Source organism: Rhea americana, unplaced genomic scaffold (assembly GCF_003343005.1).
Source record: "Rhea americana isolate MKP2758 unplaced genomic scaffold, rheAme1 scaffold_210, whole genome shotgun sequence".
In the NCBI taxonomy this organism is placed as follows: Eukaryota; Metazoa; Chordata; class Aves; order Rheiformes; family Rheidae; genus Rhea; species Rhea americana.
The window spans coordinates 1216586-1241801 of record NW_028186259.1 but is presented as its reverse complement, the minus strand read 5'-3'; the positions used below and the strand labels follow the sequence as shown (position 1 = coordinate 1241801).

Sequence of the window (25216 nt, the reverse complement as noted above, 5' to 3'; positions counted from 1 at the left end):
ATTCTCTGAATTAGAAATTCTGGTGTGTGTGAGCACTACCCTGCTTCATTAACATTAAAGAGAGGTAGATTGGTGGCTATTTAGGGCACAGTGAAATCGCTGGCTATTTAGGGCAAATGGAAACGGTGCTAATTGTGGCTAGTAATACCACTAGCAGGGTACTTCCWTTTTGGTGCCTGTTTGGCATAGAGGTGAAAAAAACAAGCACACTGACATCCTTCCAAGGGGAATGTAGTCTGAGGCTCATTGCTGTCTTGCAGAAGTTAACTTTTAYGCGGAGTTGCAAAGTTTTTTAGGCTCCTAAAATATTTATTTCTGTGCATTGGCACTATCTGAAGAGCAGAGTGTGTGTTTGTGGGTGGCCGTACTTCAAGCAGAGCATGTGAAAGTCAGGGGCACAGTATTCCAGGTTGAGGAAATCTGGATATCATAGAGATTAAAGGCCATAAGAGGCCAGGCAGGCTTTCTCTTCTATTCTTTTTTCTTCACAGGTCATGAACTGAATTCCAAATGTAGATGAGGGAATGCATAATATCCTACTAAGAAACTATGCAAAGCCTTCCTYCTCAAAAAGACATTTTCAGTATTAAAAAATGACATTTTCACCCCCAAACTTTCCAACCAAGACTCTATCCCAAAGATTGAGAACAATTCACTGAAAAAGAAAGTTGGTAGTGTCTAAATCAATAAAAAMCCCAGCCTAAATTTTAGCTCTTTGGAGAGCGAGCTTGTCTGTTATAGGTGGACATATTGGGAAAGATGTATTTCACTTAGCTTTAGCCATCTGGAAGTTAATAGTTCAGTTTAAGATAGTTGTTTGAGGTCCCTTTATAATACCCCGTTAAGACTGGTGTCCACAAGAGTCAATCACCACGTTCACTACCCAGGGGGCCTACACAGCTRGTGTGGAATTGCCACCTACCTTTCTGACAAATAAACCAGGTGGTTTGTATCCCTCCTTGAATCCAAGAAGGATTCACAAAATCACGGAACAGTTGAGATKGGAAGGGACCTCCAGAGGGAGATCATCTAGATCATCAGCCCCTTGCTCCAGCAGGGTTACCTAGAGCAGGTTGCCCAGGACATTGTGATTGCCCTTTAATGGTTTTCTTCTCTGCTTTTAAAATTTCTCAAGAATACTGGAGACATCCCTGGGAAAAGTGGTCCAAGTAATCTCATCAGAGTTTTCCAGAGATGCAGAATGTGGTAAAAATATATGGATTTACACTGCACAGAGAATGGCTCTAARTCTCTGTCATTGCTGTGGCACTGTATACCTTTGCAATGCAATAATGRTTTCTGGTATACAGAAGAGTTTGACCTTATATCTGGTGTGCTACTGTTGCTAGAAATGTTTTCCTGAATGCTTGTACAGGTGCTGATAACTGTGGCAATAATCTATTTGTTGTCATTTACTTGCTTAATTAGCAGCCTAATATCCTGGTCCGGCTAATGCCTATAAGAGGAGGTTTATTAGTAGTACGAAAGCTGTTTAAGCCTTATAAACTCCTTCCAATCAGTTTCATTGGTCTGCCAATATCTTCTGGTTGAGTGATTCTTTGCTGATTCACACTTTCCCTGTTTCCCACTACTGTTTCTCTGCTGAATGTTTCYGGGTAATCCAAGCCTCCTCTGTCGGAGTGACGGCCACCAGAATAGCAAAAAATAGGAATTAATTTAAAAAGGAAAATAAAAATGTGCAGGCAGCTGTCCCCCAGGATGACTGTGGTTGTATGTGCTCTCCTAAGCGGTAAGGGGAAAATCAGCTAAAATTGCAGACACAAAAAGGCAACTTACTAGATGACATGAGCTTCAGTGTTATCTGTCTTGAGTAAGTGGGCCATATCCATGCTGGAGTGGTRGGTAACATGCTGAAATGTCTAGCTGGGGGATAATATTCTGATATTTAGAAATATCATTTCAGATATGTTAAAAAGAGAGATTTTTTTAAGCTCAGTGTCAACTCAAATGCCAGAAGTGACTAACTGGACRAAAGGTGAAATTGCCAACTTGCTTTAATCCTGCAGCAGTACTTTATTCATGTATAAATCTGCTGCTTTCATTCTTAAGGCAGAATCATGGCCCCAGGGTACCTGGGCCAGCTAGCAAGACTTCTCCACCGCTGAGAACGAGACCTGCAGTCCCTAGCAATTCCCAGTAAATGGCATGAAGAATACAAGAAGTGGGGAAAAACATAAGCTGCATTTATGCAGCTGCCACCACAATTCGTTTATAAGCATAGCTAGTGCTGGCAAGGACTGGGGATGAGGGGTGCGGTAGAATCCTTTGTGGGATGAGGAGTCTTCAGTAGGAATTTTGGATGCTTCTATCAGAACTTCTCCTGCTTCTTCAGCGGCATAGACCACCGTGTGTCAACCATTTTGCAAATCGGCTGGGACCACGCGTAGAATGAGAAATAGTCTCTCTCAGTTGCAACAGAGAAGAATGCCATAAAAAGATGCATCAAATTATCAGATTAATGTAGGCAGTCCATTCATGTGCGTGGGTGGTAAGGAAGCAGAGATGATGTTCTCAGGCAAGGATTTATTCTTCCTAATTTTTTGTACTGAAGCAAGATTCCTAATGGAGAAGTCTCAACATCATGTAGACACAGGGGCTCCAGAGTACATCTCAGACCGCCTAACATTTGACCCATCCTCTGGAGGAGCCTAATGTCCCTTGTTGCCTCTAGAGACAAAGAGTATAACCTTGGTTCAATGTCTAGAATTAAAAGGGATGAATCCAGGCTTCTGTGACTTCTCTCTTCCTATATCTTTCATATACCACACAGGTCTTGGGGCAGTACAGAAATTTTGGAGAARTAGTATTTTAACATCTTCAGCTTCAAAGATGCTAGATGGTAATTCTCTGTTGACATTTCATGGCATTGGCATGATTCAGTTACAAAATAAGTCTGACTGGATTGATTTACAAGTCGGTTACATTTTCTATAACGYTTGTAGGAAAAGTCAAAGTCAAGTTGCTATGATTACTCAGACACTGATGAGATAATAGAAGTTTAAAGTCTGAACATGAGAAAGGTACCTGCATTCCTGCTTTATCCTTTCCTTCATGGAGTTTGCCACCTCTAACCAAGCAATTCCTAAAAGCAGAGTATTCTATATTTTTAGTCATTACTTTGCACAGGAATGTGTTTCACTTTGGGGAAACTGGCAGTCATACCAGCAGGATAGTATTCTGTCCAGAAGCACAAATAATCAAGATCAGTTCAGTATAATTTGAAAACTCCAGGTGCAAGAAAGAGATGGAGTCTGCCCGGGTTCTYATTTAAGTGGTGAGACAAACTGCTGTACTAAATGTTCACCCATTTTGTGATGACTTCCGTCTGTCTTCAGTAGCCCCAGCTCTGTATGGCATACTGAGTTGAGCACAGGGTAGTGTTTTGAATTACACAGATTTTAGCACCCTAAGCCTTGATGACAGTTTTGAAGTTTGAGTCCAAATGTCAATGAGTAATGAGAAAACTCTATTAAACCTTTTCATAAGCGTGAAAATCCTAAAAGTTAACCTGGAAGATCCTGGGGCTGCTGGATAGGGAAATACTCTGGCAGTCCCTGAGTTGTACCCTCTTTTGCCATTGCTGCATTTTGTCACAACCTCCCTCCTCTGTGCCTTTATCCTTCCACCCTTTTTCTTGCTTTCTCTCTCTTTTTCTACGTTTTTTCAGGCAGAGATTGCTTCTTACTGTATTTTTAAAGAACTACATAAATGAAGTCACATTCTGAGAGAGGGATAGTATATTCTTCTGTAATTCAGATACAAATGTAAGGGTTACAAAATGATGGATTTGAGTGAAAAAATGTGTTTATATATGTTCTTTTTTTTTCATCCAGAAAAGAGGCCCCAGACATTCCTTATAACTTAACTGTGACTGACAGTAGGAATAAGACAACTACRGTCAATTATGTCCCTGATACTTTATCAAACCTGTATGGCTGGATGGTTCTTCTCTTGGATAAAGAGACTTACACTCTGACATTTGATAACCCTTTGGTCAGCAAACAGTTCCAGGTAAGRCATGCATTTTTTTAATTTGTAAATTGTATTTGAAAGAAATGCTTTCACCCTTCTGGGTGGGCGGAGAGAGGAAAAAGTGTTAAGTGCACTCAGAAAATCGCTCCGTTTTTATAGGCAGGGCTCAGATATGACAACCTAGTACCTGAGGCTCTCAGAAGTAACTTGGARTGGGAAGATGACTTTGGTCATTGTAGATGAAAGTTCACTTTGTGCTTAGGGATCAGAACAAAAATTATGCTATCTTAAGACATACTGAAACATGATTTTTAGAGGACTTATTCCTCTGAACATTTTAAGGTACCTTTGTCTGATTCACCATCATCTCCTGCTTAATTTGCCATATTCTCTTCCCTATTTCCAATAACCATTCTACAGAAAAATGTGTTAAAAGTGAGGAGCTCCACTGTCTCTCTCCCTGCTGTTATACTGCACTCCACTGCAGTGTGGAGCTCTAGTCACAGACACGTACATGTTTATTTTGCTTCCCTCTGCTCCAGTATTCAGCAGCATTTAGCAGCTTCACAACAGGAAATTACCTGCTACTGGAACACAAGAATCTTCCTGCCTATACTGAGGTTGTGATATCCTGTGGGACAAGGCCTGGACGGCCACTCCAATCTCTCCCTTCCTACGGTCATCAAAGCTGTGACTGGTATCTTGATAGCAGATTGAGGAAGTTAACCTATTTAGGTAAGTGCAATGCAAGGGATGTAATGCACGTTCTTGTTCAAGAGCCAGGACAGAGCTGATGTTTTTTAACCAAAGCCCTCAAACTTTGTAAACTCTTAAACACAAGACCATCTTTCAAATGTGTTTCACTGAGTGGTCTTTCAGTAAGACCACTCAAACAGGTAACTGCATTCACATCAGGTCTATCTTTACCTGCTCTGTCTGATACCTAATCGATCAACAAGTGCAATGTATCATAAAGAGTGGATGATGCAGCTGAATTTGAATTTGTGTTTTGTAGAGGAAAAGATATGAAATTTCATTAATGATCTCTAGTGTCAGCTGGTCCCCCATCACATGCATCATCAGTAAACCATGTGAAACTAATATAGGCTGGACCTACTGGAGGCAATAGGATTACTGGACAAAGATTCCTCCTATGACTATAAACTCTGAAAGGTTTCGTAGGTCTTTCAGTGTGCTGGCTTTGTACACTAGATTATGCTGTGCAGTGCTCGTGTGTAGGATCTGTTTAGGGATGAGCAACCAAGGCAATAGCAGGCTAATGAAGAGTAAGAGGCGGCTGGAGTGAGGGCAAGCAACCCATTAAGCTGAGTTTTACAGCCTTGAAAGTCATTCAGCGCACATATGAAGAGAGATAGGGAACTCCACTCCTTAACCCCAGCTTGAGTCGCACTGGTGACGTCCATGGCCTCTGGTCCCAAGGCCAGCTGCTGTTGCACAACCTGAGTCCATACAGCTTATATCTCTCCAAATGGGCTGGATGCACCCCAACTTAAAATTAGGAATTATCTGTGTCCTGTGAAAATACTCAGTCTATAATAGTCACCATCTGGGAGAGTGCATTGGTCCAGGCCAAAGCTATGCCAGGAGCTAGACCAGCAAYGTAACCACATAGAGGATTGCGAGCCAATACTTAGACCCATGTGCTGGCCGTATTCAGTCCACTAATACAGATATAGCTACTGAGTCTAAGCCTGGCCTAAGATAATGTTAGGCATCTACTGAAAAAGAAAATATATATATTCAGTTTTGTAGTAGTGTAGAATTGGTCTTTCAGAGGTGGGTGCTAATTATTGCTAAGTTTGGATATACTAAATTGCACTTGCACACATAGGGAAGCATGGGAAAGCTCAGGATATGACCCTATTTCTTGACCTGTTACTGCTGTTGAAAGCAAAGATGATGGCTTCGGGAAGACTGGGGCAAAGCGGTCTTGTCAGCATGTATTGCTCTTGCAGAACCATTGATACATTCTTGCCCTTCTTTTGCTTTCTCTTCGTTTTGATTTTGTTTTATGAAAAGCTGGTTGTTGTTTCTCATTTTAATACAGAAAGAAACAATCACACAGAGTACATGAGGGGAAATTTATGAAAACACCTAACATGTATAATTCATGCTGTGAACATTTTCAGCAAAGACTTTTATAGCAGCAAGATCAATAATTCAGTGTTAGGTACCTAATATCTGCTACCTACTGCTACAGTTAATATCACTGCCTACTGTTGGTAGGGTAAAAGTCTGAAATAAAGTGAGTGGATAGGCATGAGATGCAGTTTTACCTCTGTCCTGATCTCTGCCGCGCAGAATGAGGATAATTAGCCATCAGGGCAAACTGTCATGGCATGTGGTGGACTTTCCATCACTCGGGGTCCTTAGATGAAACTTGAGCGTCTTTTTAGAGAATACGCGTGAGCTCTACGAGGAGCTATTAGAAGAATCATGGGGTGAGGTTCACGCTCTGTGGGAGGTCAGCGAAAGCTGTCGCAATAGTCCCTTCTGGCCTTAAAAACCTATGGATCCACGCACCCATCCAGAGAGGAAAGTGCCTTCGGAGCGCTTGGCTGCCTCACTCTGCAAGCTGTTTTTATTTTTTAGTTACATTTAACTATATGAAATAATTAGTCAACTAATTAATCCCGTTTACAAGCTTTGTCGGATTCTTCAGCCGTCAGTCATGCCCAAGCCYGGGGCTGGCGTTTAGTCTCCGCTCCCTCGTTCATGTGACTTGGTCTCCATGGCTACAGGCTGCATCTGCTGACACCCCGCTCTCTATTTACTGCTTAATTAAGAATTTCACGCTCAGCCCTTATCTGCTGCTAAGAACAAGGACACACTGTTAAGAAATTCCAAATTTAGGCTGCGGCACAAGGAGAGCCTTTCTTGCAGGGCTGGCTGCGTGGAGCCTCTTTAACTACCCTCTTGGCAACTGCGCTGCCACCCTTCAATCAAAAATCATTAAATGGGGCAGAGATAATGAGCATGTAGCATATCAAAAGGAGGATGTTTGCTTGGGCTGAGGAGGAGAAGCTGTAAGCGAGGCCGCCACTTCAAAGGGAGACGGAGGCCGGGGTGGGGTGGGGTGGTGGTGGTGGTGGGGTTGATAAAGGATCATTTGTTCCCCGTTGACTTATGTAAAAGGTCTGGTATGCCCGAGTGCCGTCTCGCAGGCGCGAGTCCCCTCTCCCGGCGCTCGCGTGTCAGCGGTTAGGCAGCTGGGTCCAAACGGCGTCGGCCGGAGCATGTAATCGCTGGACTCCGCGGTGACAATGGACACTTGTAGGGGGTGGCCCGGGCCGGGCGGCGGGACAATAGGGACACGACTCTCGCAGCTGCTCCGGAGCGCCGTGATTCTCCCCGCGGAGAGTAGCAGGCCCCCGGCGGAGCGGAGGGGGACAACTCGGGGCGTATTATTCATGCGCTGACTTTTGGGAAGCGCTTTGCCGTGCCAGTGGGGTTTCAACAGCTGCTTGCGTACCGCCGCTTTCCAATAATTGTACATTCTGCCCGGGGTCAGCTTACTTTTGACCCGCTCCTTTTGTGCCGGTGGAAAAGCCTTTTAGGGCAAACTGTTGGGAAGTGGCGGGGGTGCATTAAATCCAAAATTAACGTCGGTAAATACGTATCAGATGCCGGCTCATTCGCGAGCAGGCTCCTAAATTCACACAGCCTTTTGCTCAGGACCGCATGGGGTCCTGAGTCGAGTGAGGGGGGAAGAAGGGGGAGGGAAGACACAGCAACTGGGAAGATATTGTTATTCAAACGAAGCGGGCAGCTGAATGAAGCCACCTTGGCCCGCAGATTCTGTCCGTCTCAGGCATTCGGTGTTCCTCCCCCATCCCATCAGGCGGGGAAATCATCCAGCGTCGTGCACGTGTTCGTCTTTGGGGAAGAAGAAATGTGTGCCTGATACAAAAGGCAACAAAACCTACGGTAGGGAGAGGATTAAAGGAGTTAAGTTGCCCTAATCCTTTGTGTGCTTGCACTTTTCTAAACCAGACCTTGCCGTGGGACGATGCAAAGGGCTCTGAATGTGGAGAAATAATTGTGATGGGCAGTAAGGAGAAACCGAGATCCAGTGTTTCGGCTACGTGAGCAACCTATGCAATGATCCTGTTAACAAAGGTGCTTACCGCTACCCACACACATCAATCCTGTTAGCTGGATCCCTCTGAAAATAATCTTTCCAAACCATTTGAGATAATTGGTGTCAAGGATGGATAACACTCCTTCACGGCGCATGCTGGATGAAAGGGAGATGAGGAAGCTTGGAGCACCCTGTGCTGAGGGAATCTGGGGACTCGAGCAATTTCTAGACCTGTGACTCTTCTCTTACATTTATTCAGTCCTTGTAGCACCATCCTGATTTTATCTGGGAGGAACCCCATATCTTAAGATAAGTGTTTCTTAAAAGTCTCTGATGGGTCTTGAAATCAGTGTGTGACTGTGAAGTACCATTTCCTTATGGCTCAGCCATGTATCAAGMGAATGGCCTTAATGAAACATGACTGTGGCAAGTCAAAAAATCTTACTATAACAAGGAACAGAAAAGAAATATCACACTGGGACAACAGGGATATTTTTAGGAGAAGTATCTTGTGTGAATTCCAATAATAACATTATGAGCTTTTTAAGTCTGTTACAAATATGAGCATATGGTACCACAGCATGGTACTGCTCCCTGGTTAAGGTCTCCGGGCAGCACTGGAACTGGCTAGAAAAACAGAAAATTTGTTTCTTTTCTGTTCACTTTTGAAATGTTTAAATCATTTTCTTTTGGAATGAAACAGTGTTGGCTTGCTCCATCTCCAGATTTCTCTCGACTTTTTTCTAAAGTTGAAGCACTCATCACAACACTATTGAAAACATCCCTGAAAGGATTATCAAACTTTTCATTTAYCCCAAATACATTTTTCAGTAGAGATAACTTCTAAGTAGACAGGTCATCCTGCTGACTTTGCTCAGGCTACTCATGTGTGAGTTGTTAAGAAGGCCCGAGGCCTAACCTTAAATTATTGGTGTGTCAGAAGCAGGTCTSTAGTTTCCATAGTTCTTCAAAAAATAATTTGATTACACTTATTGTCTTTATGAATTCCAAATGAATGATCTCACTTACTTGGTGGGTTTCTGTAATTGCTTTGTACAGGACTAAAGCAGACCCTTAAGAACGTTTGTTTCTAATATTGAAATATTAAAAATAAATAAACAGGATATTTTCTTCATCCTGATTGCTCAAGGCTAAAGGGAAATCCTAGGTGAAAGACTTGAAGAATGGAGTTATAGGCATGAGTTTTTCCTTCTAGTTAGTTAAAATTCACCCTATATCAGCTGTCTCAGGAGGTCCATGGACCGGACGTGGGCTGCTCAGTGGTGTCTGTGTGATGAAATGCATGCATTCATGTTAGTTCTTAGGAAATACGTGTCCTCAATAACTGATGCAAAGAGAAAAATCTACTTTCCTCTGGAAAACAAGCGGCTGTCCTTTTGGCATTTCAGCAGAGAGACTAGAGAGTGAAGAAATTACAGAAATAAGATAATGAAATGCCTCTGTAATCCTCTCAGGGATGGTCTTTGGTCTGTGCAATGTCTGCAGGAGGAATTTTGTGCCTTCACCTCTGTCATTCCCAATATTAATCTGCTGTAAGCAGGAATCAGTCTCCATTAGTCTAAATCTTCTGGTTTTCTGCCTCTTCTTACTGCAGTACCCCCAAAATCTGTGTTCCTAGGTACGTCCTGTAAGAGTGCCTGGCAGAGGGTGGCAAAATATCCTAGTCTGGGTTCTCCAGTTTCCAGAAGTGTGTCTCACTGTGTTGTTGACTGTGATGTCTAAGTTTTGATTTCCTTGTGATATATGCTAGTCCAATTGATGTTAAATAACACAGAGTTGCTTGTTATTTGTAAGTCAGGCTATTGGAGCCATTTATCCTAGTTTCAGCCTTTCCTAGTATCCAGAGGCAAAATTCCCTGTCACTGCAAAGCTGATAAAAGACTAGATTGCTCCTCCTCTATGTTCAGTCCAGAAGCCTTAAACTAGAAGAAAGTTACCAGGAATATAGTCAAGCAGGCCTATATTTATGATTCACAGCCCAAGCATCCAGGAAGAGCTGTAATAAGACAGAAAATTGATGAACCTTATAAAGGTTTTATACAGCTAAACCCTGGAGTCTTATAACTACATTTTGTAGAGTCACCTTAATTCAATGTTTACTAATGATGTCCTTTATTCTTGCCTATGTCTCTTCCTGTCTTGTACAAAAAACAATGATAACATACTCAGTAGCTAAACAAAACAACCGAAAGAACTATGTCACCGTAGTTTTGATTATTCTCGAGGCTTGTGTCTCTGCTATTTTGATCAGATTTTAAGGGTGCTTGTGGAAAATGGCAGTAAAATAYGGTTGATACAAAATTATTGCAGTTTACATACAATTGACATAAATAATTGTGCAAGCTGTGGGCTGTGGGGAATTCAGCCCCACTTGTTTTACTCATGTGGAGGGCATAGCTGGCTTATAATGGTTTGAATTGTCATCCCGCGTGGTTGGATGACACTTAAAATATGAGAAACTTTTGTCCTTTGCGTTGACTCAGAACGTGGCTGTASTGGGTTACATCATAACAGTTCCTTTCTCTACTGGGTAGACTGAGCCTCTTTATGAGGTTTATATAGTATATTAGTCAAATTTTGTGTCAGATAGGAAGAGAGCTTTTCCTTGAACGATACAAACATCCTTAATTAGAGAAATACACTACAATTACTGCAAAATCAAGCAAAAAAAAAATGGATAGTGTCAGGGCTTGGTTCTCTCCCTTCTCCTAACATACTTGATATACTGCATTTGACTTGCCTGATTTGCCTTGTTTTGAGTAAGAAGAGAAGGAAGGCCGCCATAAATAGAAAAAGAAGATCAAAACGAGCCCTCCAAGACAGTCAGTTGTTATTTCTTAGGATCAGAGAGTGCAGCTCTGAAGGTGCCAGTTTCTCTTCCTGGATTACCAAGGTAACCTAGAGGAGTAGCTTTGCTAGGATGATTAACTTCATCTGATTCAGGCACCTAAAAGTTAGTTGTCTATGCCTAMTCTGGCTGTCATTTATAGTGAAGGGAGAGAGAAGGGAACCTCACTGATAACACATCTCATTCTTGGTGTTTATCATAAGGTAGATGAACCATCTCTTGAGATGTCTCCAGTGGCATTACTGGAGTCCAGGCTGACTGACTTGCAGTTATTTAACGTTAGGTGAGATGAATGCCTTCTACGAGGTTTAATGTTAGGGGAGATAAGCACCCATATAAGAGTATCATCTTAAAGCCACATGAACTCTGTGGCAAAAACTTTAAATTAGCTGCCTCGTTTCACTCTTTCTCTCCTCACAGGTTTGCGTTGTGGCCACAAAGCAATATGATTTTGTTCACTTCCAGCTGTGTATGAATATTTGGGGCAGAATGGCTAAAGTGAATATGGATCAGGCTGTAGCTACCATTGGGAGAGAAGGTGTCACTGAAGAACAGGGCTAAGGCACCTGATTACTAATTAATCAGACACGAGAAAAACCTCRTGGAATCAGTTTCTATTTAATTATGGAAGCCTCATTTGGCATAGGAGCATATGCTGCTAACTCAATCGAGTGCTTTCAACTGACATCAAATAGTAATTATCAGAAAGAATCAAGTTTTTTGATTATTCATACTAATTCATTGAACACTTAAAATTAATGAACCTCAGTTATTTTAAATTTGCTCAGTTGCACTGGGAGAAAAGGAGGGAGGTAGGAAGGAGGGTTGTCACAATTTAAAAGTACAGAGACTTGTTTAAAGATAAAATAAGTAAATTACAATATGTCATGAAATCCCCTCAGTGGATTGATACACGTGAAGGAAAGTTCCTGGTGTGTTCAGGAACTGAGGGAAGTTCTGACAACAGCTTTATTTATACAAGTCTTCTACCCCAGAAATCTTCCAGTGGCATTTTCAAGTCACCCTAATGGGTTGGGGCAGTAGACAGGGGATTTATTTGTTTGTCAAAGTGTTTCTATTTTAGCCTCTGATTGTTCCAGTCTGGTGACTGAAGGGAAGAGCCTTTATATGCCGCTGGAGATGAAGAAAAGGTAGCCTTTTAGCTGAGTCTGATGCGGAGTTTTCTTCTGCTGCTCTTGGTTTGATTTGCATTATCCTAGCCCTTCTCCTGCTGACAATATACTAGCGGAAAGGTTACAACTGCGATAATTGCTTCTGACCTCCTTTCACAGTGCGGAACACAGGGTCCMTGTCTTCCGCCGAAGTCTGACTAATTAAAGCATCTCTTTTAGATAGCAGTTTTGAAAAAAATATTCAAAATCAAACAACAGAAGAAAAAAAAAGTTGTAATTCATTATTTGAGCCAATTAATACATTATGCGTTCACTGGTATGACAACACTTGTGCTAGTGAAGCTGCTGTGGATTTATAGCGTGATAAATGAGATTCATGTTCCAACCTAGAATTTTTGATTGTTGAATGTTTTCTTTTCGCTGTTTCTAAGTTGTCAAGAGATTCCTCAGTATCTGTAAATTTAAATGTATTTGTTTAATCCTTTCTTAAAATAACAAAAGAAAGAGAAATACTTAGAAAATAAATGTTGTTCTTTAAAAAAACTGTTGTTAGAAATGAATAATGTTGTCAGAAAATCACATGTAGCAATTGATTTTCTATCATTTTCTGTTAATTTGTAAGRCTTTTCTGTAATTCCCTGCAATTCTCTGTGTTCAGTCACAGGAGCTGACTTAATTCAGGTCACACTGAAAGAGGAAGAAAGAGTGGCTTTACCTACATCAGGTACGTGACAGTCTCTGGCTGAAAGGTTTGGTCTAAGAGTCACATCATTTCCTTTTAACTACTTTTCCAGAAATACGTTGTTATATTTCACTTCAATATTTTGTACAACTGTCAGCCTAACAGGGATTCTTGGCATTCATTTAAGCATTTCATTGAGCCATATCTACCATTGCTCATGATAAATGTGTGAGTCCACATTATAAAAGACTATAAACTTTTGTTAAGAAATACCATAGCAGATCAGAAAGGTCATGGAGAATGTAAGACTACAATATGTTTTAGTGCTTCGGAGTGAACTTAGTGTAATRATCTGACATTATTGCCTGGTTATACATTGAGTCAGACAGGATAATAATCCAGAGAGAGGGGAGGATGTTCAAAATTTGGTTTTAGGTGCATAACTGCCTTGCTGCATATTAACAACAGTAATCATTGACACGACAGTTGGATGTAGAGATCCTTTTACGGAGCATTTCCTCTTGGATAKATAAGTTATGGAAAGGCAGACCTTGCCTTGAAGAGCTCTGCCTCGATTTAATTTCTCTAGATTTCTCTATGCTAGAGGCAGAAGGCTCACAATGTTATTCTATTACACAGTGTTATTGAGTGAGTTCTAGACTATCTTGCTTATGTATGAACTTTCCCCAGTCTTTTCAACATATAATGAAGCCCTCCTCAAGTAAAAATGTCCGAATTTCCCATATAGTCCTTCATATGCTAGAGGTAGGTGCTTGTGGAGGCCTCCAGAGGGAGGCCCTGACTGCGTTGGTTTAAGGATTACTAAACTGCACATGTAAATGTACAGGGTAGTCCTGTGTTGACTGCAGACTAAGCCAATTTAGGCAATTAATTTATGAAGATTGGCTCATTAGCTGTCTAAAATTGAAGTGCACATTAAGGACCTAAATTTTGTAAACTTGATTACTCCTACTATTTCAAGAGGCTAAAGCCAGGAAGTTTCATTTTGGATCGAGCTGAAACATAAATCTTTATAGAATCAGCAGGAGTTGCCATGTGTCCCAAGCCAGGTCTTCATTACCTCATGAAATGGGAAGACTTCTGCTTTTTCATGGGCTTTCACCCTTGTAGGAGCTGATTACTCAGTTTTGAAAGTCTTTCATATTTTAGCTCACTCTGAGAATTCAAYCTGTTTCCTAGAGCATTGGGGGAGAAAAAAATATGTGAACAGAGCTGGCACTTTTTTTGGTGGGTTAGTTATTTTTCTGATTGTCTAGTTTTGCCAGCAAGCATGGCTAACTAGTTTTCATTTTCATTTGTGCATTTTAACTTTGTGCTTAAAGTGCTCAGAGCTTTGGATGCTGTAAATAAAAATAAATAAAGCCAGGTGTTTGTGAAGCATATTTGCAATGCAGAATATAAGGTAAATATGATATACCTCAAGTTTTGCTTTGTTTTTGGTAAGTCCTAGGTTTTGAATCTGTTTTTTTTTTTAGTTATCTCCTTGCCCTTTAGGGCAAGGAAAAGACGATCCTGAGAGAGTTGACTGTTTTTTCCCTAGGGCAGTTTCCTTAAAACATGGAATATCCCAAAGAACAGTTAGTGTTGCTTCATCATGACAAAAAGAGGATGTTAATACCATAGATGTTTGACTATCAAAGAAACGGTAATTCTTTCAGCTAGTAAAAATAGTAATTCTCTCTTCATATATGCTGTTTTGTAGTTCCTTCTGATGCTGTCTTGAAATGGTCGCACCCTGAGACGTGGAATGATGTGGGAAAAGGCTGGGGTGGATCCAACAGCAGCATTCCCGGCCCTGGGGAAGATGTCATCATCTTACCTAGTAAGTAAGGAGGGAATGGTCTTCAGTTTTTCTCATGGTGCTGGGACCTGTCTACTTTAAGGTAGGTAGTTGTGTTGCAATGTGTGCTCATTGGCATTAGTGTCTATTTTAGTATGTGCAGGCCAATACTTTTGTTCCTGGTCATGTTTACTCTTAGCTACCGCACAGAAGTGTGATTTTTGGAAAAGAATGCTCATGCTTATCTATTTACTCACATACAAACATGYGCGCACACACACACACACAAATACTTACCCACACTGATAKTCAAGCTTGATKATGAACAAGGACTTYATTTCTGGAGCAGAGAACCTGCTAGACTCAGAATCACAGCTCACAAAGAGACTCTTTTTGACCAACCTCTCTGAGTTTTTGTGCATACTACATGTTTCCACAATTGTACCAATTTCCTTTTTATTTTCCTATTACATCCCAGATTGTCAGTGATAGTCTCTCAATCCATTCGCAGTGGATCTCTCATAGCTGTTTTAGCCTTTCAGCCTCAGACCTGAGTTACATTTAAATCATAGTTTAGTTTACAACCTTCCTGCATGAAAGCTGTTTGTATTCTAGCAAAGATATTAGTCAATCTACAGTGAAATTTGGAGGAGGAGATTTGCAATAACCATTGCACCTATAGCTGACCCTGCTCTGAGCAGTGGTTTGGACTGGATGACTTCCTGAAGTCCCTTCCAACCTGAATTATCCAATAACTCTGTGAATACTGTGTACTATATGTCTGACCTACTATGGTACCTGTTACTGGCTTATCCTCAAAACTTYTGTGTGAAACCGTGTAAATCTATCTATCTGCCTCAGTTCCACTTCTGGAAATGGAGATAACGCCTCTGTCACAGAGCCAATTTGTATTTGAGTTGAGTGAAAAATTTTTAGTTGAGACACCCCTGTCCTTCCATTTTCTTTTAGATTTGCCTGAATTGTAATTTTACTGAAATATTTTATGAAATTATTTAAATTCCAATGAATTCTTTCTGTCAAAGAATTGCTGGCTCATGGTCAACTTGTCATCCAYCRGCACTCCCRGGTCCTTCTCTGCAGAGCTGCTCTCCAGAAGGTCAGMCCACAGCTTGTACTGGTGCCTAGAGTTAGTTTTCCCTAGGTGCAGGACCCTGCACTTGCCCTTGTTGAACCTCAGGATGTTCCTCTCTGCCCAACTCTCCAGCCTGGCCAGGTCTCTCTGAATGGCAGCACAGCCCTCAGGTGTGTCACCCACTGCTCCCAGCCTGGTATCATCAGCARACTTGCTGAGGAGGCAYTCYGYRCCCTCATCSARGTCATTGATGAAGAAGTTGAACRGGATGGGACCCAGTCCTGAGCCCTGGGGGACKCCACTAGCCACAGACCTCCAGCTAGACTCCACGCCACTGATGACGACCCTCTGAGCTCTGCCTTTCAGGCAGTTCTCAGTCCACCTCACTGTCCACTCATCTAACCCACACTTCCTGAACTTCTCTAGGAGGATGTTATGGGAGACAGTATCAAAAGCTTTGCTGAAGTCAAGGTAGAAGAATGTAGAGAAATTCTTAAGCATTCATAAAATTAGACTATTTTCTTTCTTTCTTTCTTTCTTTTTAAGAGATGATTTTAATATTTTCAAATTGAAATACTATTTCATTTGGAAGTATATTTACGGTTTAATTTTTAAAATTAAGAAGACAATCAAACCAACCCAAACCTTCTTAGGATTTGACATGTAATTTCAGGTTAAATAAAGAAATATCTTCAACCTTCAATGAATATTTAGTTTAATCTTCAGTCTTCTGACAAATCTTAAAAAATGTGTTCATTTTGGAACATCTTGAAATAATATTTGTCTTTGCTTTAGAGGACAACTTAAATTGAACTGAAAAATAGATAATTTCCACTTTTCTGATTAGTTTTCCTATCAAACAACCACAATCAATCTTTTTCAATTCTGTTATCTCACTGCCATTAATGAATAAATGTCATTAAGTGTTTGTAAGATTAGAGCCCAGTAAAAGCCAGAGGTCCTTCCAGAGGTTTGCCAGTTGCCTGTAGGTTCTGTATCCTGTTTACAAGCCCCATGTGATTGCCACATCCAGTATGACAGGACAAACCAATATTTAGGTATCTGAATCTGTTACTGGTCAACACAGTTAGTAAAGACTGAAGAGTTACTGAGCTGATCAAATATGAGTATCTACTTTAGTGTGAATTAGTTACTTAATGGTACAAAAAATAGAGCTCCAGGGGTCAAGTCAGGTGCTTATATAAAGATATCTTGTATCGTTTGAGATACCCTAGGACTATTCTGCCTCTCATCTAGGCACCATCCTAGATGAGCACAGGTATCTCTTATGTCATATTTGCCAGTGTTGTGCAGAGGTCTCAAATAGCCATGACATTTAAAATGCCATTAAATGCCTAAAAGAACCAACTGTGTTTGGAGCTCAGACACCTAGTTCTCATTAGACAGCTCATTTCAGGTTTTGTTGAGACCTGAATTTCATTCCTCCAGACCATGCTCAGCAGCACCCGAGAGAACAGCCTAACTTGCAGTCAATGTATATTCTCTAAATCGCACTGTGAAGGTCCATATCTGTGCTCCTTGGCTCCTGTTCCACTCTCACCTCCATTATGCCTGCCCCTCATGCAGGCATGAAGCAATGAGCCATTTCTCATGTGGTTTGCTGTCTCTCTGATCCTCTTGATTGGATTATGTGTACTTTGTTCTTCTTAGTTCCCAGAGAACATGGCCAGAAGGCAATGCCTGATAATCTATTTCAACTTCTTGTGCATCACATTATACTCAGTTTCCCAAATATCCCTACTTAGAGCCCGTGATTCTTTAAAGACCAAAGCATTTCGGTCTTCAAAAGCTGTAAGAGTCAAAGGCAGATATGAAGAGGCACAAAGGTGCCACTGGTACTGACCACAAATTGATTACATAGGATGTGCTCAGACAATCATAGGAAGCAAAGCACAACTTACAGTGAAGCATAAAGTAAGGGAAAAATGTTATTTAAATTAGATTAGAGAATGGAAACTGAATATTAAGGTTGTGATGGTCCTTTACTACATTGCAAATCCAATGCAATCAAACTAAATCAAACTCCGCTGTGTTTCTTGCAAAGCTAAGTGCTGTCCTCTCAGTAGAGCATCTCATTTTAGCTGCTAGGTGAGGTATTGACCATGGCCTTTGTCAGATAATGCAAGGCCCTTCACACTTAAGYTGTGCCTGAAGCATTGCAAAGAGATACCTACAGTCCAGCCCAACCAATCTCRTTCTAGAACTGGAAACAGCATAGCTACATCAGCGTGCTGATATACTAATTAGCTCTCCTGAGATGGAAAGCTCATTAGCTCAGGCCTGGCACTGTGCTAGCATGACCACACAGCCTTTGGGTCAAAGCAAACATCACCAGAATTTAGAACAGTTCTGGTTCAGTCAGCTTAACTGATAAGTCTTTGCATTACACTTCAGGGTATGGTATAGAGAATTCTCTTTAGCATACTGGTGCCTACTGGTTGGGAGGCAGCAGGGTAGGAATTGAACAGTTTGACATGATCTGTGTTGTTCCTTGGACAGGAATATTTTCTGCTTGAGAGGAGTCAAGGGGCTGAGATAGTAAAGTTTACTCAATACCAGCATACAAGTCAGTGCGTGAGCGTGATTAGACACTGCAATTTCCTGGTCCTGAATCCTCATGTTCAGCTACTTAGTGTAGTGTATTCCAAAGTGTGAAATAAAACTGCCTCTGCTCCTGAGAAGAGCCTTATTGAATGGCTAAAGCACAGCAAAATATTTAAYGACTGACAAGGAAGAAGGCAAGTGACAAATGAAAACACATTTCCTGCTAGGTCTGGTGGAGCATGTGTGTCTCCTAGCCATATTCTTTGACTATCTTTCTGGTATCAGCAATAGCAATCGCCTAGCTCCTCTCAGTAGAGTGTATATGCAGTGGAGGTGGGTCTGTCACATTAAGGTAACTTTTAAKGCTTGTGTGTCACAAGTCCCCTCAGTGTCTGATTCCTTAGCGGATATAAATCTATCCAATCCCAGCTGGAAAGCTTTAGCTCAGGCTGGAAGAACTTGTACTTYTACCTCCTGAGGTTCATTCTCTAGAGCTGCAGTCATCACACAAGGACCTCTCACGTGCGTGAGTTTTCGGCGATTGCACCACTTCGAAAAACAAGCTGGACGAGTTTAGTCATGCCATTCGGGCAGCCAGCAGTGGCATTAGCTTCTCAAGCCCTCGGATTTTCAGGGCTTTGGTTTATGGTTTTCAGTATGACACACTCCTGACACAGCGCGCTCTGAGTGGAAGGAGAACGTGTTATAATTCCAGGCGATGGAATGTTGTTTTGAAGGGTATTGATATGATATCATGTAGCCTCTGGCAATTTCTTTTCTCTTTTCTTTTCTTTTTTTTTTCTTTCTTTTTTTCTTTTTTAGGGATGGAATTCACTCTGTTATTCATTTTCTGATTTTGATTTTCTTTGAACTTTTTCTGTTTGAAGAGATGAATGCTGGAGTACTGTATCTCATATAATAGCCCTTCTGTTGTGCCTGATTTCCATTCAATGGCATGCTATGGTGTTTTATATAGCAATGTGGTTGATCAAAGGCATTTTGTGTCATTGCTGGAGTCATTAGTGAGTTCTCAGTGTTGTGTGTCTGAACATTAAGACTGTGACATACCTGTGAGCTTTTGTCTGGAGAAAGTATATTTATGATGAAATGTAGCCCTGTTTTCAGGCTTGAATTATCRTTTTCTGAAAGTACTTGATTATTATTATGTGAAATCTTCATGAGAGAAAAAAGAAATCAGTTTTGTCTTTCTCTGAAGGTAAATCACTTGAGCCTAGTGACCTAAAGTTTAGGATTTTAACCCTTTAGTAGCCATCTCCCTCTATTACATAGCTAAGTGTATTCTGTGAGGACCGTATTAATACTGAAAAGTCTCAAAGTCTCCTTTGAATCTGTTTATCTTTCTTCTCAAGTGTGGAAGGACTTTTTTTTTTCCTGCACGTGAGTCTTCTGTTATTTATGCAGAGCAATATTGCACTCTCTCAGGACTTCACACACCAAGCATTACACACCAAAACGTTGTTTGTTTACACTGATGAAATCACAGGTTTGCACAGATATCTCTGGATGGGAGAATTTCTTTCTCCTCCTGTGTTTCAGGGCTCACATACATGATGCTACAGCTACAGAGCAGTCAGCATTTCCTTTTTAAAGTCTCTTTTAGAAAGATCTGCAACTCAGCAAAAATATCTGTTCTAGACTGAAATTTGACATATAAGTGGTATGCCTAGGAGCACTTCTTTTTTTTTCCCCTTGTAAAAATGTTTCAGTCTGTGTTTGATGAATATACTTATGGCCTTTGTCAACTGCAGCTTTTTGCCACATTCTTGAGCTGTGATTTCACAAACTAGATTCGTTTTCTGCCTGAGAGATATCGTTTCAACGTCTTCTGCCTTATTCTCTTCTCTCTGTTTCCTATCCTCACATACTGTGCTTTTCCTTCTCAGTTCTGCAGGGCATAAGACTATGCCTGTCCTGTAAAGAGATTATACACAGGAGTTTCTCCATGCCTGTGAAAATGCATCAAGTACTCATATTAGGAGATGTAGAAAAAAATGCAGATTGCATATGCTCTGTATAGATTTATTATATCTGGATTCTGCGAAAAAACTGGCATGCTTAATGCTTCARCCCAAAGATGCAGAGAGTTTCTTCTCAGTTGGGGTTCTGAGTAACTATGGGTTCTTGTGGTGCTTGGTGTAGTCCTTGCGGACAGAAGTATGGCATCTCCTGAGCTCTCAGTGTGTCCCTTGATGATGTCCATAGAATAAGAAGGAAACAAAAATGAGAAAGCAAGTGGTGGGAAAACACATGGAAAGGAGGAACAGATAACCTTGCCAGAGTAAGACCATGTGTGCAGAAGAAACAAACCAATAAGCAGCCCTGGGACCCCTGAGTATGCAGTGCTTTGCTCGCCCCAAACAACTGTGAAATTTTAGGGTTGCAAAACAAGAGTCAAAGGCTAGGAAATGCTAATATTAATTCCATCTACTCACCTGTTAGTCCATTCCTGAATACACTTTGTATAGTCTTTTATTATGTTATGACACATCATAACAGGACCAGCAAGGACCATCACAGCCTTGGCACTGTGATTCTCCAAGGACCCACAGGTATGCATGATTCAGGACAGTGTGYGTGCAAGAAAAGTTTCTGAAGACCTCATGATATATCTTAAATGCTGTGTCTGTTGTAATGGCAGAAGTGTAAAAATTAGGCCCGAATCACATGGACTCACCCTGGGAATCATGTTGCTCAGGGACCATGCACCCTTGATACATCAGCCTGGATGATTGCATTTGTTCATCTTAGTTCTAGTTAAATAAATAAAGATTTCTTCATTTCTTGCCCTAAATTGTTACTATTGTTGTTTGCTTTGACAGCTGCAGCTATCATCTCACCTGATGGGAACAACATCAGGCTTTCAGCCCATGTGCAAGCTAATTTGCCATTGAAATCAGCAGGAATTTTGCTTAAAAAAGGACAGAGTGTGAATTTGTCATTAATAAGGCAGAATTTCTGGATATTCTTCAGATATAATGAAAAGCTTTGTACCTCCACATTCAAATTATATAGAACATTTTGTCTTCTACTATGGAAGACACTAGACTGAGCAGAGAAAAACATCCTTTTAGTCCTGCTTTCACATGACTTACAATTAGTTTGATAAATGCACTGCTGCAAGGTTCACTGGGCTCAGGACTAAGAAAACCCTAAATGCCTAATCTTTCTCTTTCTACAAGCAAAGGGTTGGAAGAGCTGATAAACCTATATGCTAAAAGGCTTCAGTCAAGTTCTAATTATTTGTTTTGGGGAAAAGACTTTCCCTGTACTACCTATTGTATCAGTATTTGTCTCTGCCTCGAAGCAGCTGCTGATGGCTATAGGGAGAARGAAGACTGTTCAATAGCTGATCCACTTCTCGGGATGTTGCATGGCTCTTCATATGTTCCAGACCAAAACTGTTTCAAGTGCCCCATTTTGCTGCTTTGTCAAAGTCCATTGGAAAATTTGCTTGCTCCTTAATCTTTTCTGTTTTGTGAATTTGTGCCTTGCAGTGAAGAGTATGAGATCAAGAAAAGCCATAGCAAATCTCTGGGTAGGAGCTGACAGTTGTCATTATCTTGAAGAATCTTGTTTTCTGCAAACTATTTCTATGGAAATCACAATTAGATCCTAAACAGGACTTCTGCCCCACAGAAAGACCCTGGATAGCAACATCTTGTTGAACTCTTAAGAGTTTTTGCTTCTTATTCCACAAGGGGCATCCAGTGACTCAAAGATGCTGTACTGGGAAGCTGTTACTCTTGTAGATAATGAAACAAGCTGGAAACCACAATTAAAGGGCCTGAGCTGGTTTCTACTGCAATCAACTGAAAAGCTCACAATAAAATTTTAAAATTCATTAGATGGGCCCTGAGGATGGAATTAACTTCTGTGGTCTACCTTAAATGATGTGCCATTTCAGTTGTTACTCATGTCCTATTTTGAAAGCTTAAATGACATTTAAACAGTTCACAGGCTGTGGGCTGGCAACYTCAGGAGGCGCCAGTGTCAGTGCTGTTGTGCTCAGTCATCATCAGCCTTGTTCTGCAATATGAAAATATACATTAAGAAGCAGTATCAACCYGGMAYGATGGGACAGRAAGGAGGGATGTGGARGAATATGRCAGCAGAGATTAGTGTGTGAYCTGYAATAAAATTTATGCCYRTGTATCTCAGCCTTGTGCTCTCAAYCACACAGGTTCCCTACCTTGATTGTGCTTCAAATAAGAACCAGCATAGGAAGTCATAAATCAATTTTTATTAATATCCAGTGCTGCAGCATGCTTTAGGTGTCATCTGGTCAAAGCAGGATCAAGGAGCCTGGATATGGGATCAGAAGTGACTTCTGCTCCTTACTTTATCCTATGGGACTGAGGGAATGGCGCTTCCCCTGACTGCTGTTAACTAAGTTGTTAATAGGGAATGAGTAGTGTTGTGAATAAAGAACCAGAGAATTTCAGCTTCCTGCAGATTGTGCTGACTTCAGCAAAGCTTTTCTCTTGCAAAGCCAAACTGCAGAGAGAGAAGAGCAGTGACAGGGAATTGTTGAAGGTGGATTGCGACATGTGCCTTGWGCTTGCCACTAATGTCATCGTAACTATTGTACTTTTTCACTTCATTCACTCTTGTTCTCTTCCATGCCATGAGAGAAAAATACTGTCTGGACACGGATTAATTTACTCCTTGTTCGTTACATTGGGTGATCAAGATTTACTTTCAGAAGTAGAGCCAGATGCATCGAGGGAGGCCAGCATGCCTCCAACTTGCTGCACTTTGCATGCATTCTTACATACTTCAAGTGGCATTTGATGAAACTTAATCATATAACAATATCATTATAAATATTATGTTATTTTTTATTATCCAATTTCCATCATATCATGGAGCCTCAGCTGTAGACAAAGCTCTTGTGGATGCTATGAAAGCACATGATCCCTACTGCCTCTTTCTAAGCTAAAAAGATTTGAGTAAAGCTAAACTCAGGCAGAGCTAGTATTCTGACCTTTTCCACCTCCGTGCAATTTTTGCAGGTCATAGGCTGCCACTGCTCTGAATAACCCTCTGCTTTGTTTCTCAGACCGGACCRTCCTGGTGGATATGGCTCTTCCCCCTCTGAGGGGTCTCTACATCCTGGGGACCCTCAAGTTCCCCAGCAACTCCAGCAATGTCCTGAGCGCCGCCTGTATYGTGGTGGTGGGGGGAGCGCTGAAAGTAGGTAAGCGAGCAGCTCATCTTCTGGATACCAGGGGTTTGTTTCTGCTCTTGATAAACAGAAAAAGAGGGAAGAAAGACTGTGTAGTGTTAGTATAAGCRTGCTGACCATCCTACTGCTCCAAAGCTATGTGAATGTCTGTAATGTGGACACTGAGAATGTCCRTATTAAGCCCAATGATTATCCCCTGGAGCTGGTTACCAGTTCAATTAATAGCAATACRTTATAACTGGKGCAATCCTCACCTCACTGAARTCAATGGCAAAACTCCYCTTGATTTCACCTTGACTCAATTTTTATTGGTATTTAAAAGCCCTTCCTACTTCRTCTGGGGCTACTTTRTGAGGCCGTAACTGCTCAGGGCAGATTCTCCCTTACTGTGTTCAGGCAGTRGCTGGTATCTATGAGCGCTAGGGAAGCACCTACCAAGAGTCACAGAGTTATTTAAAACCAAAATAAATAAAATGACCAAGATTCCTCAGAGTGTCCGGAAATCCTGCTATGGCATAAAGCTGGCACAGCTGGAGCATTTGTTCTTCCCATTGCTCTTCATGGATGAGTACCAGGACTTCATGGAGGTGTTACCTTGCAGGGGTACTGCCACTAGCACTCTAGAGGTAGTCTCCAATGTCACTGAGGTGTTCCACGTTGTCTGCAACAAACAGACTCTTTTTTTTTTTCCAGAAGAGTAATTACTTGCATAATTTCCTTTAAATATTGAAGATCCTGAAGCCAAGCTTTATATTTACTTACAGGAATCCTTAGGATGTGGGGATCATATTGTTGATCACTGCCTGACCTTTCTCAAGATTGGTTTTATGAACTTTAAAACGAGAATTTGTTTGTGTAATCACTTCCTGAGGAAGCCTACTCTGATATTTGTTTGTTGTTAATCTCAAGGGACTGTTTAGTTAATACACTACTGGCAAAAAAGAGTTATTTCACTGCCCTGTGTTTTTCCTTGGAAAAAAAAAAATTGAAAGCCTAATCTGGGAAGTCAATGTGTATATACTTTAAAGAATCTTGGTCATTTCTTACTTACATATTCTTCTTCTGTAGTTTAAGTGTGGTTTCTTATTGGTTTTATGAAAAAGCATGTTTTCGTTGCTAAAAGCACTTAAGAAACATTGAAGCACTTTGCTACATGAACTCCCCTCCAGCATATCCACGAGTAGTAATGATGTTAAAAGCCAAACAGGTATTTGCAGCTGTTGAATTTTAGTCCAGCATCTTCTGGGGAGAGATGTTCTTGCTTTGGTTTCAACTGTGAAGATAATAGGTAGGTAGAAAATCTCCAAGCTTCCCACATCTTATCCTATCTTCTAGGCTTGTTTGTAAAACTGGGAGTGAACATTTCTTTCCCTTCCTCTCTCTTTTCCCATGTGTTTGAGGCCTAAAGGTAACTTCTTGGAGCCCATCTGTCCAATCCTCACAGTTCCATGCCTGAAGGAAGGTTTTGAAGCCCATCTGTCCAATTCTACCACACCCTAAAGAAATCCTGACACAAAATAGATAATGAGACAGTTTAGTAAACAAATTTAATAGATGTGGACATCAGCATTCAACATTGCCTGAGCAGGATCTGAGATTGAAATCATGTGATCCAAATCCCCAGATCCTCCCTGTTGTGTAACTTCTCTGGGCCATTTTCAGTGTAGCAATCCTCGGCCACGTGTCATTGCCTTTAATTGACTGGYCTGGCCCAAACAAAGACTCTCTGGCAGAGCCTGAATCTTTTGTTCATGGCTTTGCTTAACACACTA

The 25216-nt window shown here is 41.1% G+C and overlaps 1 protein-coding gene across 2 annotated transcripts in view; it reads left to right on the top strand.

Moving 5' to 3' along the window:
* The window catches only part of PKHD1 (PKHD1 ciliary IPT domain containing fibrocystin/polyductin), a 266037-nt gene that overhangs the window by 144354 nt on the left and 96467 nt on the right, over positions 1-25216 (top strand). For both annotated transcript variants that reach the window (XM_085304863.1, XM_085304864.1), the window contains exons 47-51: positions 3855-4032; positions 4536-4728; positions 12756-12821; positions 14503-14622; positions 23319-23456. In XM_085304863.1, coding sequence (XP_085160989.1) covers positions 3855-4032; positions 4536-4728; positions 12756-12821; positions 14503-14622; positions 23319-23456 — 695 coding nt within the window. The remainder of the gene's footprint in view (positions 1-3854; positions 4033-4535; positions 4729-12755; positions 12822-14502; positions 14623-23318; positions 23457-25216) is intronic.